The sequence below is a fragment of the Melanerpes formicivorus genome, unplaced genomic scaffold (assembly GCF_026170545.1).
Source record: "Melanerpes formicivorus ecotype bairdi unplaced genomic scaffold, bMelFor1.0.p_v2 SCAF_1, whole genome shotgun sequence".
Classification (NCBI taxonomy): Eukaryota; Metazoa; Chordata; class Aves; order Piciformes; family Picidae; genus Melanerpes; species Melanerpes formicivorus.
In genome coordinates, this window is record NW_027142353.1 from 69649991 (window position 1) to 69665338 (window position 15348).

At 43.4% G+C, this 15348-nt stretch overlaps 1 protein-coding gene across 20 annotated transcripts in view; it reads right to left on the bottom strand.

Moving 5' to 3' along the window:
* The window catches only part of DLG2 (discs large MAGUK scaffold protein 2), a 1097405-nt gene that overhangs the window by 666085 nt on the left and 415972 nt on the right, over positions 1 to 15348 (bottom strand). The window contains exon 1 of one of the 20 annotated variants that reach the window (XM_068146339.1): positions 14048 to 14268. The exons of 18 other annotated variants lie outside the window; for them this stretch is intronic. In XM_068146339.1, the coding sequence (XP_068002440.1) occupies positions 14048 to 14149 (102 nt within the window). In that variant the 5' untranslated portion in view covers positions 14150 to 14268. Of the gene's footprint in view, positions 1 to 14047; positions 14269 to 15348 lie in introns of those variants that run through there. One more of the 20 variants, XM_068146367.1, reaches the window with a different exon arrangement.

Below are 15348 nucleotides of genomic sequence, written 5' to 3' on the forward strand. Positions count from 1 at the left end.
GAATTACCAGTATGGAAGTGTTTCACTATTATATACTGTATCAGTCTTACTTTGGTCTCTGCATCAGTTTCTCACCATCTAACAAGGGGAATCAGCCATGCAGGAAATTCAAAGTGGAATCTGCTACCTTTCTCTTTCGTAGCTTGTTTTAGAATCATAGAAAGGTTTGGGTTGGAAGGGACCTCCAGAAGTCGTCTAGTCTGTCTAGCATCAGTTGCTCTAAATTCAAGGAGTTAAAAACCTTCTTAAGAAAGAAATGCTTTAATTGCATTAGCAGGATTTGACTTACCAGAATTTTGGGCCACAACACATGTTGTTATTTTCTGCATGATTCTAAGTCCTCCTGACTTCTCACTCTTGCATAAGAAATGTCAGGGATGTGCCAATGTGTATTTTCTTTATACAGGCAAATAGACTGCTGTATCACACACATTTTTTACACTTTTACACTTTACAGCTTTAAACAAACATTCCACTTCTCCCACCCACTCACCTTCTCATGCAAAACCTGAAACCACCAAATTTTCAGAATTTGAGAGTGGGAGTATTGCTAATGCACCAGGTAGATATAGAGTTTAGTCCAATGGAGGACTACAAGGAGGATCAGGAGACTGAAGCAGGGGCTTACAAGGAAAGGCTGAGAGACCTGGGTCTTTTTAGTCTGGAGAAGACTGAGGGGATCTAATAGATGTATACAAATATATGAGGGCTGGGTGTCAAGAAGGAAAGCACAGACTCTTCTCACTTGTACCCTGTAATAGGACAAGTGGCAATGGATGTAAATTATAGCACAGGAAGTTCCACCTTCTTTACTGTAGTGGTCACAGAGCACTGGAACAGGCTCCCCAGAGAGGTTGTGGAGTCTTCTCTGGAGACTTTCAAGACCTGTCTGGATGCATTCCTGTGCAATCTCCACTAGATTCTGTAGTCCTGCTCTGGCAAGGGGATTGGACTTGATGACCTCCAGAGGTCTCTTCCAACCCCTGACATCCTGTGATGCTGTGACCTGTTTGTGCTTGTATATATGTATGAGAGGGTATGGACTTGGCTCCCTACTGCTATTTGCCACTTCCTCCACAACTGTGCTGTTAAAACCATTCTCCTTCTCAACCATGTCCTCTGACCTGGGGTATAAGAGCGAACTTAAGACGAGAGTCAGTGACAGCAAAGAAAGCAAATATGCATATTTGAGAGCAAAGTATCAGGTAAGGCATAGGGCTGAAGGAAGTACTGGAGGAGGAGAGGTACCACATGCTCAGATCCTTAGAAGGGTCTGCTGTGAAAAGCCAAGGTGGCCAGTACTCAAGTATCACAAGGATGTTGACCTTAGACTTTCATAAACTCTACTCCAAACTTTTTTCTGATGGAGAAACTGAAGCGCAGAGGGTGGAATATTACCCTTGTAACAGCTGCCTCTACCATACGAGTCCCTGGCAACATTTCCCATTCTATGGAAAGGGGCTGAATGGACATCTTCTACATCTTCTCTTGTACCAATGGAAAAACAAGGAGCTATGCTCAGGTCATGCAACACCCTCTCCTTTGTTTTGAACATTGGATTATGCTTCCTAGCTGAAGAGATAGTTCACCTGACACTGCTTAAAACCCAAGTTCTGCTAAGTGAGGCATTTGGCTGCATGCTAAATCACCTCTCATTTCTCCTGCTTTCAGTGACATTTGGATGAGGTGATTTATAGACATCCTTTCCAATCAACATTTCAATGATTCTGGGATTATTTTGTACATATTCTTCTAATGTGAGATGATTTGTTCTTATCTAAGCTCCTTTCTTTTGTGAATAAACTGAAGACAATGGAGGGAAATTCATCTGACTCCAGAGCTACTCCTCATTTAATAACAGAAGCTTTATTAACTCATAGAGCCTTGTGCCACCCCTCTTGGTGAATACAAACAGCCAAGAAAGAGGTGGTGTTTGCACACAGGATGTGGATTAGTTTGAGGGAACCTCTATTTCTCTGTCTCAGCACACTGAACATTTTTATTCCAATTACATGGAAAGAAGTAGTTGCTAATGCTCTGTGAGAACATGCCACAACTCAGCAATAATAAGAGATTTATACATCAGATCCATACAGATTAGGCAATTGTTGAGAGCAAATTAAAACCTCTGTTTTAGGAAGCCAGCTCCAGTACAAGATACAATAGCATGAGGTTCAACTCCCATCTCTGTGAGGGAGATGATGCTCCTCTGTCCCTACAGCTGTAACTGAGCTGATGGAGCAAACATGAAGCTCTGTGGCCTTACAGCTCTAGCACTTTTAATACAGAAGCTCCTTCAGAGCCAGACCTCACAGTTCTCTGATACTTAGCCTCACCAAGTTTCACTTCCCTCTGCCTCCGATAGATTCCAGCATCTTTACTGGCTGTGACCCTCAAGATACTGGAAAGATATGCCCTTAATACTGGAAAATTAAGGAGCTGCATGCCTGGAACTCACATGGAGGTTGATGCATGTAGTAAAGAGTGCACAACACCAGGGTTTCAAGGAAGGAGATGCATCAGGCTCATCTGTAATCCATACAGACACACACAAAATTAGACCCACAAACACATTTTCTAGGTCATCCTCTTCTCCCTCCTCTGCCCTCTCTCTGTCCTCCCCTGAGTTTTCTTAATTGTTCTTGGAAGGAACACGTTTCAAAATGCATCACAGAACTTTGTCTTATGAAAACATATTTTCCTGTTTATTGCATACCCCAGACCACTGTGCATGTGACATCACAGTCCTGGGTTTACTTTGCAGTGCAGAAATGTACTATGCTTTCTTGTACTGTCAACTGTTTAGCTCCTACTCAGCTCAACCAAGGACCAGAGATCCAAGTGCAAACACTAGCACAGGCTAGGGAATGGAATGAGATGGAAGAAAAACTGCAATGTTGGCATTTTAGAAGCACAGTGCAAAACATCATTACTGACAGCATGGAAGAGACCTTCATTCAAAGTCCTGCAGATTGTTGTGCTCTGGATTTGAGATGACTCTGCAGCACTTTGCTTGATTTATTGCAGACAGTAGAACCTTGGACTTAACGTGCAGTTGAGGAGAGCCGTATGGCCTTCTGAACTGGGATGAGCATCCCTCCTAGCAATAAGCCTAACCAGATTCTTAGTCACAAAATTTGTGTGACCTAGTTACTGATTTGCCTCTGTGCAACAGGTTTATGCTCATCTGCTTGTCTGCTTCCTGCCTCATGTATCATCATCCCATGACTATTTTTGAACAGCCTTTGCAAAATAAAAACTCAAATAACCATGGCTCTGGAAAGTGCTTCTCCCCTATGGCAACTGTATATAACAAATTAGATGATAGTAGCACTACTTGGATGGGTGGAGATAAGAGCTTGTCAGCACTTTCTTTTTCAGCCTCCCTTTGCCAGGGACTTGCAACTCAACTGTAATAATTTGCTATGGGCAAAAATGGGATGTGAAAGCTCAGACCTGGAGCAAGAACTTTATACAGAGATGAACAACAGTATTTCAAGGTATACCTGAAATAGATAATGTGGAGGTAGGATGGGAGGGGGGGGAAGGAGGAAGAGGAAATTATTTGGTTTTCACTAATATAATTTTCACTTATATTCTCCTCCTCTTTTGGCTCACCACAGCTTCAGGTTGGTTCTTAAAACCAATGGTGCATTATACTTGCACTGTTCATTTCATTTCAGTGCTGCATACATGCAATTCCCATTACTCCTCTGAGGCAGGCATTTCCAGCTTGATTTTCTAGAAAGAGACCAAAGGCACAATTTGCCCCAGGCCACAACAGGAACTCTGTGTTAAGAGCCAAGGATAGAAATAAGGAGTTCCTGTTCCCTGTCGAGGCGTTATAGAGGTGATGTTATTGTTATGTGGAGCCTTATTTAGTACAGCCTGGGGTATCCCTAGGATAGATAAGAATTCCAGGGCATCTCACTGCCAGCTGACAGTGCCTCTCGGAAATAGGATGAGTGCCAGGACTAACAGACTCTACCAATGTTAACAGGTGGTCACTGTAAGCTATGAGCCAGCCCTTACATGGTGGCAGGCAAGCATGCATTACTAATTTAAATCACATTGAAATCACTGAATTTAAAGCCCTCTTACTCTCCACTTGATGGTGGAGTCCCCTGTGTGCTGAACAAAAGGTGTCTTGCCTTTTGCTGAGCCCCAGGCAAATTTCTTTCAGGTGTGGGCTTAGATCTCTAACACAGTATGCCCAAGTATATTCCAGGTAGTGTGACAGTTCAGAAGTGTGGTGTGATAAGGTCCAGAAGAACGAAGTCTGACAGGGATATCACAGTTTCTGCCCTGCTTGTGTCATGACAGAGCCCCTTATACCACATATGCTATGCTATAGGCTTCTGGATTTTAGCCTGATCCTTGCATCCCAGGCCAAGTTGTTGAGAGAGTCCATGTTGAGACTAAAGTGTCATTTCTATTAAATGAAACTGTGGAAATGTGTTGAAGGCTTTCAGATATGGTGTAAAGGCAATGGGCAGAGGTGGGAGGTGTTTGAAGATATAGCCAAGAGAAATGTCTGTAGTCTGCAAGTAATCTCCCATGCTCTTGGAAAGAGTGAACAATCCTTCCACCCATGCCTACAAACTGTCTTGAATGTGCTGGGAAGCACCCCAGAGTGCAGCCAAAGAACAGAACTCACAGTGTTGCAATATGGAATATTAGGACTTGGCTACTTGGGGTTACTCATGAGCCCCTTTTTAACTTGGTGATATAGGTATATCCTAAACCAATTTGCAGCTGGTCTAAGGTCTGTAGTTACAGGTCTGTTTCCACAGGGGAAACATTTTCTTCTGCAGGCAGCTGCCATGATGACATAGGCTGTGTACCACACTTGCTATTGCTGCAGAGCCTCCAGGTGATTCATTGTGTGGACTTCAGTGGTGATACCAGCTCACATCTTTCTGAAAACTCCTGTTCAGCATATTCTGCCTTAATTGCACTCAACAGCTGTGACCATCCCCTAAAGGGAATCTCCTAAAAATGATCATAGAATCACTCAGGTTGGAAGGGACCTCTAAAGGTCATCCAATCCACACCCCCCCTGCAGTGAGCAGGGACATCCTCCACCAGATCAGGTCACCCAGAGCCCTCTAGAGGCTGACCTTGAATATCTCCAGGGATGGGGCCTCAGCCACCTCCCTGGGCATCAGAACTCTTGGAATCAAGGTTTCTGAAATACCAGATTGAGGGAAAACTGAAACCAAGCAGTTTGCTTCACAGAGTCAGACATCTTCCCAGAAAGGCTGCTTTCTGCAGAGGGGCATGGTGGTGGGGATTGTTTGAGCTAATGGGTGCAGTTCTACATCGGGGCTGGGTGAAGGGGGACATATTTATCTTACAGATCCATAACTATGCTCTCAATACACTCCACAGCCAAGTGACTCAAAAGAGTAGCTCAACCTTCCTTAACACCTCGTCATACCATCCTGTGCCATCTTCCCTGACACAGGAATCCCGTCGGTAATCTTTCTGCCCATTCAAGTCTTCATTGCACTCAGTACTACCTGCAAGTAGGCCCTCTGGAAAAATCCTGGCTTTAATGGTTGTTCATGGGATCCAAAAGGCCTAAAGCTGAAGGAAATATAATCGAAAAAAGGAATGCACTGAACACCTATGTTTTAGTGATGAGAATAGTGCTGACAGCTGCACTGGAAACATAAAAGCCACTTTTCAAAGACCAGAACTGTTCAGTGATGGTTTTCAGTTTTATTGCTATTATCACTTAAATTTATTTATGTAACACTTCTTTAACACCATTCTCTTTTCTGTCATCTTTTACAGTTAAGATGAATGTCTATATATAGCCTCCTCAGTCAATAATTAGTTTGTAGAATCAGGCAGCTCATGTAACTGTGCACCAAGTCACTCTACTATTTATACATTTCTATTTGAAAGTGCCTCATTTCATATAATTATTACATATCTTTTAAATCAAAGGTGTATTTAAAATATTAGGTGTTTGAGCAAACTCTGAACTTCCCCTTCAGAATAATCAGTAACCTTTAGCTGTGTGCCTCATTCCCTGCTTTTTCCATGGGTACACTTTATTGCCTGTGAAGCACAATCAACTCTATTTTACTACTAGCTGGGGAAAAAAAGCTCATGTCCCACCAGGGTTATATGTTCAAAGGTATAAAGGAGAGGGTATGCATATCATCCTTTAGATCCAGGGGAATTTTGGAGTCATGAAAATCAGACTGTGTTGCTGTGCTACCAGTAAATATTCTTGTGATGACAGAAGCATACACAAGTACCATGGGCCACCCAGCCCAGTGTCAAGCCCCTGACATTGGCTAGAAACAGATACAGAATCACTGAACCATAGAATGGTCTGTGCTGGAAGGGACCTCTGAGGCTCAACTAGTCCAACTCCCTCTGCAGTTAGCGGGGACATCCTCAACTAGATCAGGCTGCCCAGAGCCCTGTTGAGCCCCACTTTGAATATCTCCAGGGATGGGGCCCCAACCACCTCCCTGGGCAACCTGTTCCAGTGTTCCACCACCTTCATAATAAAGAACCTGTTCCTAACATCCTATCTAAATCTGATCTTCTCTGCTTTGAAGCCATTGCCCCTCATCCTAGCACCACAGGCCTTCGTAAAGTCTCTTTCCATCCTTCTTGTAGGTCCCCTTCAGGCCCTGGAAGGCTGGTATTAGGTCTCTCCAGAGCCTCCTCTTCTCCAGGCTGAGCACCTCCAGCTCCCTCAGCCTGTGCTCGTAGCAGAGGTGCTCCAACCCCCTGATCATTTTTTGTGGCTCTCCTCTGGACCCTCTCCATCAGGTCCATGTCCTTCCTACTCTGAGGGCTCCAGAGCTGGATGCAGTACTCCAGGTGAGGTCTCACCAGAGCAGAGCACAGTGGCAGAATCACCTCAAGCTCTGCTGGCAATGCTGCTTTGGATGCAGCCCAGGATGTGATTTGCCTTCTGTGCTGCAAGCTCACACTGCCTGCTCATGTCCAGCTTCTCACCCATCAGCATCCCCAAATCCTTTCCCTAGGGCCCCTTTCTTACTCCTTATCCACTAGTCTGTGTTGATAGTGAGGATTGTTCTGGCCTAGGTGCAGAACCCTGCACTTGCTCTTGTTGAACCTCATGAGGTTCACCTGGGCACCACCTCTCCAGCTTGGCCAGGTCCCTCTGGATGACATCCTGTCCTGGTGTGTAGACAACAGCTTGGTGTCATCTGCATTCTTGCTGATGGTGCATTCAACCTCACTCTCTATGTCACTGATAAAAATATTAAACAGCTCAGCTCCCAGTAGGGACCCCTGAGGGACACCACTGTCACTGCTCTCCATCTGGAGTCCAAGCCATTGAGCACCACCCTCTGGATGTGACCACCCAGCCAATTCCTTATCCACTGAGCAGTCCACCCATCACATCCATATCTCTCCAACTTGGTGAGCAGGGTGTTGTGGGGGACTGTGTCAAAGGCTAACAAAATGATTGAAAATAATGCAGGGGTTGACCAACAAGCAAAGTTTCTATCAGTGTATGCACTTCAACAACAACCACCACCACCAACTTGGTTTTAAGAGCCACTTTTAGCATTGTTTTCTTAATTTAAGCTGTCTGCACATTTATCATGGAGTGGTGTCTCAGGGAGCCTGGTGCCAGCCACCCCTCTGTGCAGTGTGCAGGGAGCTGGTGGGCAGGGCAGTGGCAAGCAGTGAGCCCCAGCATGCTCACACAGTGATGTACTTGCAGCATCTGATCCTGAAAGCGCATGGGCACCACCCGCCCAGCCCTCGGCCAGTGCCAGTGAGTGACAGCTAGCAGATGAGCTCACATCAGGTAAGACTGAAATGGAAACTCTTGTTTGCATTCTTTAATCAGTGACTTAGCTCCTGTGTGATTGAGGCAATTCATGATCAAACAATTTTTTCTTCACTTTCAAACCAGCCAGACCTCCCCAGCACTACTTTCTCTTCTGCTTGCCTCTTTAGGACCCTTGCCAAGGCCACTGCCTTCTCACCCTACCCCTGAGATGTTGGCTTTTCATTGTCCTTCCTCATTTCTCTCCTCCACTTACCCCACCTGGATCTTCCTGCTGCTGTATCCTACTTCTTGTTAGGCTTCTACCATCTTTATGTCTAGTGCAATACTGATTTCTACAGCACTCACGCTGAGTTCAAGATAAACTCAGGAACGCTGATGAAGTCACACTCTTCTCTGATACCAGAGTATTTATCCAGTGCAATGCTCCTCAGTAGTTTGGAACAAGAAGTTCTGAAGAGCAGGATCCATTTTATTAACTTTTCAACACTGGTAGGAGCTCCTGGCAGAGTCCCACAGCCTTATGACTTTGTATTTTGCCCTCAGAAAAGTTTAGTCTGGTGGCCTTCCAGTACAATGCCTAGTTATCTTTTCCCACACACGGTGATGGATGGGAACTGCTGGGGAGGGCATGTACTTGTTATTCAGCCAAGAGTTCTAACATGTAAGGGGTTAGGCAGTACCTAACAGAAAAAGCAGAGATGGCCAGTGGAATTTGCTTGGGCTTACACCCCATGTCTGTCTTGCATAGACGCCATGGCAGGGACGAAAACTCTCCCTGCCTTGAGCACTGTACAGTAATGCACAAATCCTCTGTGACACAACTGATCATACTCAGAGCCTCCTGCCAGTGGCAAGCCTGCATCTCTTCTGCAGCTGCTTCTATTGCTGAGCATTGTTATTTTAACACCAGAGTGGCCTAACAAGAATAATATGTGGAAGCAGGCTTCTCAGTGCCACTGCCAAATACTATGCATAGTGAGTGGTAGTAATGTTCCAGTTGACTTACTTTGATGATTGTTTATGAATAAGCAGTAAACTCTTTCAGAGAGTTCTGGAACCCTGTACAACATATCAGTCTCTACAGACGGATCAGGGAAGTCAGAGTGACCATGAATGCTGCGTTGTACATTTCAATGTCTCCAGTTCTGGCCTCTGAAATATTGGAACTGAAATGTGTCAGTGGAGTCAGAGGTTATGCCCACACCAGCAAGAAACAGGTATGGATCCTCAGAATGAAGAGCTGCTAAGCACTCAGCCACAACATTACACACATGTTTTGTTGTTTAATTTTAAAGAGTGTTAGTCTGGTTTGTGGTTTAATTGAATACCTGCAGGATTTTGCACACTACTTGGTTTGTTCCTGGAGTCCATCCTGCTGCTCAGTCTCATCAGAAAGCCATTCCGTTCACACACTACGAGCCTACTAAACAGGGCAGGAGATGTGGGCAGGCCTGGGTGATTTATTTCAATAGCTCATTTAGAATTCAAATGGATGTTCTATCTAGTTGCATCCAGAAACCACCTCACACTGCCCCATGAAATGTGAAATCCCACTTGAGTTCATGGAGATGCACCAGGAAGCTAAAGCCTGCAAAGCTTTGAGCATGGTTGTCTGTGCATCATGCCTAGTTTGAGCAGAATTTTCCTGTCTGTCATCTCAAATTGCTGTTTCTTACAATAGTCATGTCTAGACTATGACAATATGGAGAGTATACTTGATTAATAACTAAGCAACATGCCAGAGCTGAGTGTTCAAGAGCCTAATAATGCTAGTACAGAGAACTAGTAGATTTCTAGATTGTGACAAAAGTAATAAACAGGAGTATCAAGACATTTGATAATGCCCTCTACTACTTGTTTTAGTACTAAAACTTCTGTATTGCAACTGTTCTGCAAAACAAAACAGGGTTTTGGCAGCTCAAGATACAAGTGGCTTTCCTTTCGTGCTCACCTTGGACAGAGGAACAGGTCACTATCTGGCTAGTCCTGCTAAAACACAAGAGAAATAGTAGGGGAAAAAAAACCCAAATCAGCTATTGTGCCAGAAAACTGGTTGTGATAAATGTGCTGGGAGGAAAGAAAGGAGACAGGGAAGAGAGGGAGGTATAGCTATTCCTTAAAAATAGAATAAAAACCCACATTTGAGTTATGCTGGGACAGATATAAAACTAAACCTAAATCAGAAGGAAAGTAGGATTTATCAAAACACCTGGTCAAGGTCAACAAACAGAAGAGTCACTCATCTTTGAATGGAATTTCCTCAATATCTACATTCAATACATAGAGGTAAAGGAGATAAGACAGAAAAACACTTCCATCTGAGTGCCTGCAATGTAATTTAAGAGACATCTCAGTCAATCTGAAATCCCTCCCTGGCACTCCTAATAAGAGCAAAGTGAACAGGATATGAAGAGTTGGGAGATAACTCATCTGCAATACTGAATGAACTATTACAGGGCCAAATTCAGCAGAATGAGTAAGCTGATACTGACATTTAAACTTGAACTTAAGTCTCATCATCTTCAGGGAGAATCATGTATGTGCCTTGGCACTTCTCTCAATGGAGATCTGCAAATGCAGCTCCGTCTGACACATAAGATATCCTTTAATCCACAGACACAAATCTGCCCAGTAGCTGTGGAGCAACTCTAGGACTCAAGGGATACACATTCATGTCCCAGCCCTGCAGGACAGACCTGCAAAACTGGTGGGTTGAAAATTCGCCCCAACACTGATTTTGCCAGACCAGCCCATCTGCAAGCAAATGAAGCTGTATTTACAAGCAAAACTACAATCCACAATGAATATGTACAAAATATACAGGATTTACAAATATTTACAGGTATTTACAATTGACAAACAGCACAGGAGCCCCCCTGGCCAAACACCAGCTTCTGCCCCAGCTCACTCCCCTCCTTACTCCCCTTGGACACAGAAGGGACGAGAGAAAGAGCAGAGTAGTTGTTAATGCCAGTTACAACAAAAGCAATGCAGTCAAGGTCAGCAAAGCAGGAGAAACGCAAAGTTAGTATCTCCCAGAGTGAAGAAGATGAAAGAGAGAGAGATTGTGTTGTACAACTAGCTTGAGGCTGTTATCCTTCCAATGGGGCTGTTCAGAGTTATCATTGTTTTTCTTCTTACACCCAATAGTGATTTATTTACATTTTACCACCTTCTGCTCAAGATCTGTGGAAACATTTAAAGGTAAAGCCTAGAACATAAAAACACGTCCTGGCACATGAGAGCCATGTTTCAAAAGCACTTCTCTACCAGCAATGGGAGAATTGTTTAACTATGTTAAAGTAGGTTGCCATAGTGGCATTTCAGGTAGACACTACCCTGCCTTTTAAATTAAACTGCTCTGACTTCTCTGCAATTTCAAGGTCAATGATCATAAAACTAGACATGATTGAAGGTAAAGTCCAGGAAAAGGTCAGCTATGAAAGTCCAGGAAATCATCTGAAAAGGAAAGCTTCCTACAGGCACAGTTGACTCCTCCACTGTCTTCTTTGCGACATATGGTGTAGTAAGACATGCACACCCTCTTCCTGCCCCTCCCCCCCCAATTTACTCCCTGGCACCACCTGTTAGGAGTGAGCAGAATGTAAAATTATTGCATTGGGAGCAGATAAAAATGAGTGTGATGGTTCTGATGTGGTGCATTTCTCTCACTCACTTCTGCACCCATAGGAAAAGAAGACTGCATATGGCACAAAATTGCAAGTAACAAAGCTAAACGTAGAGTGTGAGCAATGTTGCATTCCTGTAACTTGACTGCCCTTTTGGAAGGAGCTGCTTAATAACCTGACCTGATTATCACCTGGAGGTCTTTGGCTGAATTTGGGGATAGTTAGCCTTGCATTTGCTGTCTATACCACTATCTATATTTTAAAACTCTTCTATTCTGAGAGCTTCTTCTCTCCCCTCTCACCCAGGATACGAAGTGCCACTCCAGTATCTTATTCTCCTCGGTGAGCTCAAGAACCACGCGATTGCAGAAGTCATAATATTATGAGCACAGTTAGATCCATGAAATTATGCCAGATAACTAAATGAGCTCCTTAAAAGATAGATCTTTATTTCTTGTTCAGACTTCTTCACTTGTTAACAATGGATCTCTACCCTTAAATCTAGAACTATGTCCCTAGGTGCCCAAAGCTTCAAGTCACGTATTTAGATGTGCGCTGTGGAGCAGAGAGTGATGAGCAAAAGGCATTTGAACTGAGGTACTACACTGCAAGTGCAGAGAATGTCCCATGGGTGCTTGAGGGTGGTATCAAAGGGTACTAATCTGACATGTGTTGAACCAGCCCAAGACAACTGGGTTCGCTCGTACTCCTTCTCATCTTTCTGGAAATGATCACTATCCCACACACCCACTTTTCATTTGAGAAGCAGCTCATACACTACCACGAGAAGATAAAACATTGACTGTGATAACTTAATGAGCCTGGAGCACTGGAAAGGAAAAACAACTTTGAAATGTATTATTTTTATTCTTTTGTTTCTCCCTAACAGGATCTGGAAATCATGAAAGACCTTAAGTGCATCAAAGACTCTCCTTTGAAAGTCATGCGCACAGGCAGGAATACAAATTGGATACGAGTCCCTAGGCCCCTGGCCTACCCCTGTGGAAGGGTGGCTTGCATTTAATTTCCCACAACTAACAATTCACCGTCCCTAATTGGAATTTCAAACCTGAAAACAAGATAGTTTAAGTTTCTAAAGGTAAAACATAAAAAGAAATATCAATTGCTCCTATGACAAAAGATGCAAGTTGAAACCCAAAGCTTTCAAACTGCTAAAGTCTTGGTGCTATTTATATCAGCAGTGGCATCGTGACACAGCAATTCAATTAGAACTCTTGCGCGAGTGGAACATAATTTTGCCTGTTTAAAACAGACGTGAAGAAACAAGAAACTTTGGTTCAGAGAAGTCTCAAGTAGCTAGAGATGTAGGCAGGCCATAGTGTGAGGGTGAGAGGAAGGCAGACAATTTGCCAATGTTTGGCTGAAAGCTGGTTTAAGAACATTGTGTGAAGCAGCAGGTCTGCTGTTCACCTCTAGCTGAGCTACGTTTGGGGAGCACTGGGTCATCCATAACCTATTTCACTAAGTTACTTCCTTTTATTTAGGCTGGTCTGTCACACAGGCACTCTGAAAACTGTACTGTGCTCCTTAGTTTGAGGGCTGTACAACTAGGATTTGATTGTTGTGGTAGAGCCATTTTTGAAGATTAAAAAAACGTACGCAGACAATTTAAAAGAAACCCAGACCCACAACCAAGCCAAGCCAAGCCAAGCCCAGCCCTACTGTCACTGTGATTCCTTATGTAACTGTTCATTTCCTATTCTGTTTACACATAGAGGAATAGTTTTAACAACATCCATAAGGATAGCAAGGAAAAGGAATGGGACAACATTTGCAACCTCCCTGTGAAGTCACCATGATTGTCCAGTGATCCATGAACCAAACCTGTTTACTCAATGTAATGACTGCTTTAAACATGCCACCACTTTTGAATTATTCCAGTAAAATAACCAGCAGCATTGCTTAATGTTAACTTAGTATCTATATGGGGAAAAAATATAGTCCAATCCAACACCTCTGTTCAAAAAATTGGGGTGGGCTCGCATTACACAGCCAGAAAAGAAACTTCTCTGGCTGACTGCGCCACCTTTTGATTTCAATTTAAATGAGGAATCCAACGACTGTCCAGTCCCTAGAAGAAAACACTCATTTACGAATATTCCTGTAGACTTGCAAATGTTTTCAGGAGCTTACTTTATTTGTTACAGAGAAGTGCAGGGCTGTATCCTCTAGTGCTGCACTTCTGGTTAAAAGCCATGTCAGCAGCATAAATGGAAAAAAAATACATCCATTCTTTCTGCTTTGTGTTTTTGCAGTAACAGTACACACATCAAAATCAATAAAGCTGGGCAAATGGCAGAGTAGGGGTTTAGGAGTCTTAGCACTGTTAGATAAGTATACAATCAACTCAAGAAGAAAAGCTTCATAATCCATTATATTCTCCTATGTAAATCTCTACTCGTACAGCCCTGGGGAATGAGAAAGCTTTACTTCTGATTTATTTTTGTCCTGTTATTTAAATCATCTCTTCTGCAAGCCCTAATTTATAGCCAACATATCACAATTTGCACTGAAATCTCTAGCCAGACATCAAATTTAACAGCACAGATATTCAAAGGAGTTAATAAGCATGCATTTAAATACATTAACCACATCCTACCTTGCATCCAAACATCAACGATAAAGTGTTGTTGGTGCATGCAACTTTGCAGTGGCAAATCATTGGTGTAAAGCAGTCAGGATTTTTAACAATAGGGCACATTCCTTTAGTGCTGCAGTAGTGGCAGCCTACTGAAGGCTGAAAACAAGTAGCTAATACAGCACATGGAGTGGCAACATATGCTGCTCAACAGCTAGCTTTTCTCTTGCTGGTCGGAAGCAGCCTGCTTGAATCTCTACCTGTGTCCCATTCAGCCATCCCCTTCTTTGTTGATGAATCAACGATGCAGCATTGATCATGAATCCCAGGATTTCCCTTCCTCTGGGAAATTAGTTTTTACATCATGGGGGGTGGGGGGGGAGGGAGAGAGGAAAAAAAAATAGGCAAAAAAGAGAGAAATGGAAATGAGGGGGACTAGCAGGTGTGGCAGTATTAGCATGTAAAAGGATGTAAACGCCTACTCATAACAATCACATAAGATTGTCATGCTAGCTGAAGTGGGCTGAAATTATTCCATCGGAAGAAAAATACTGCAGCTCCTGATTTGGTAAAAAGCCAGTGAGTTGCTGCAATACATAGTCATTGTGGGGAGAGAAGAGAAAAAAAATTACTTATCTAGGAAGCCAGAATCCTCAGCCTTTATCAATATGCATTCCAGTAAGGATTCCCTTCCCAGCGCCTCCCCGAGAAAAAGAATCAAATCAGTCGCAACTCCGGAGAAGAGATGACCTTTGCTTTCCCCAAAAAGATGAATCTCAGCATGAAACAAACTGTACTCAAAGCTGAAAATCCCAGATGCTGGGAGTTTGCAATCAGAGAAATACAAGTAACATTTATCCAATCCTGGCTTGCCACATGGGAGCTTTCTCCAGGCACGAATTTACAAATAGACAGGTTGAAGGATTGCAGGAGACACTGGATAAAGATATGAAGTTACACGGAGAATGCACCAGCACGAAGCTTAACGCGTAACCCTCTAAACTCTGCTTTCGAGGCGATGTCACTATTGACTCCAGCTCGCACTCTCATCCTATAACCTGCAAAGCACTTACTGTATTCCAGAAATGCAGTAATTAAAGAAGTTTGGGAGCATAACGCTGGTTTGGATTCAGTTACAGCTGTCGCTGCTCCTTCAGTTAAAGCAACACCAACTGAAAATGCATAATAAAGCACGGGGATGAGCAAACCGCTAGCTGTGCTTTATAAGAGGATTATTTATATCAGAAGTTGGATGAATGTATGCTCCAGTTTTAGGTTCGGTCATGGCAGACACACAAATACAAGATGAAAAGGCTAGGGCA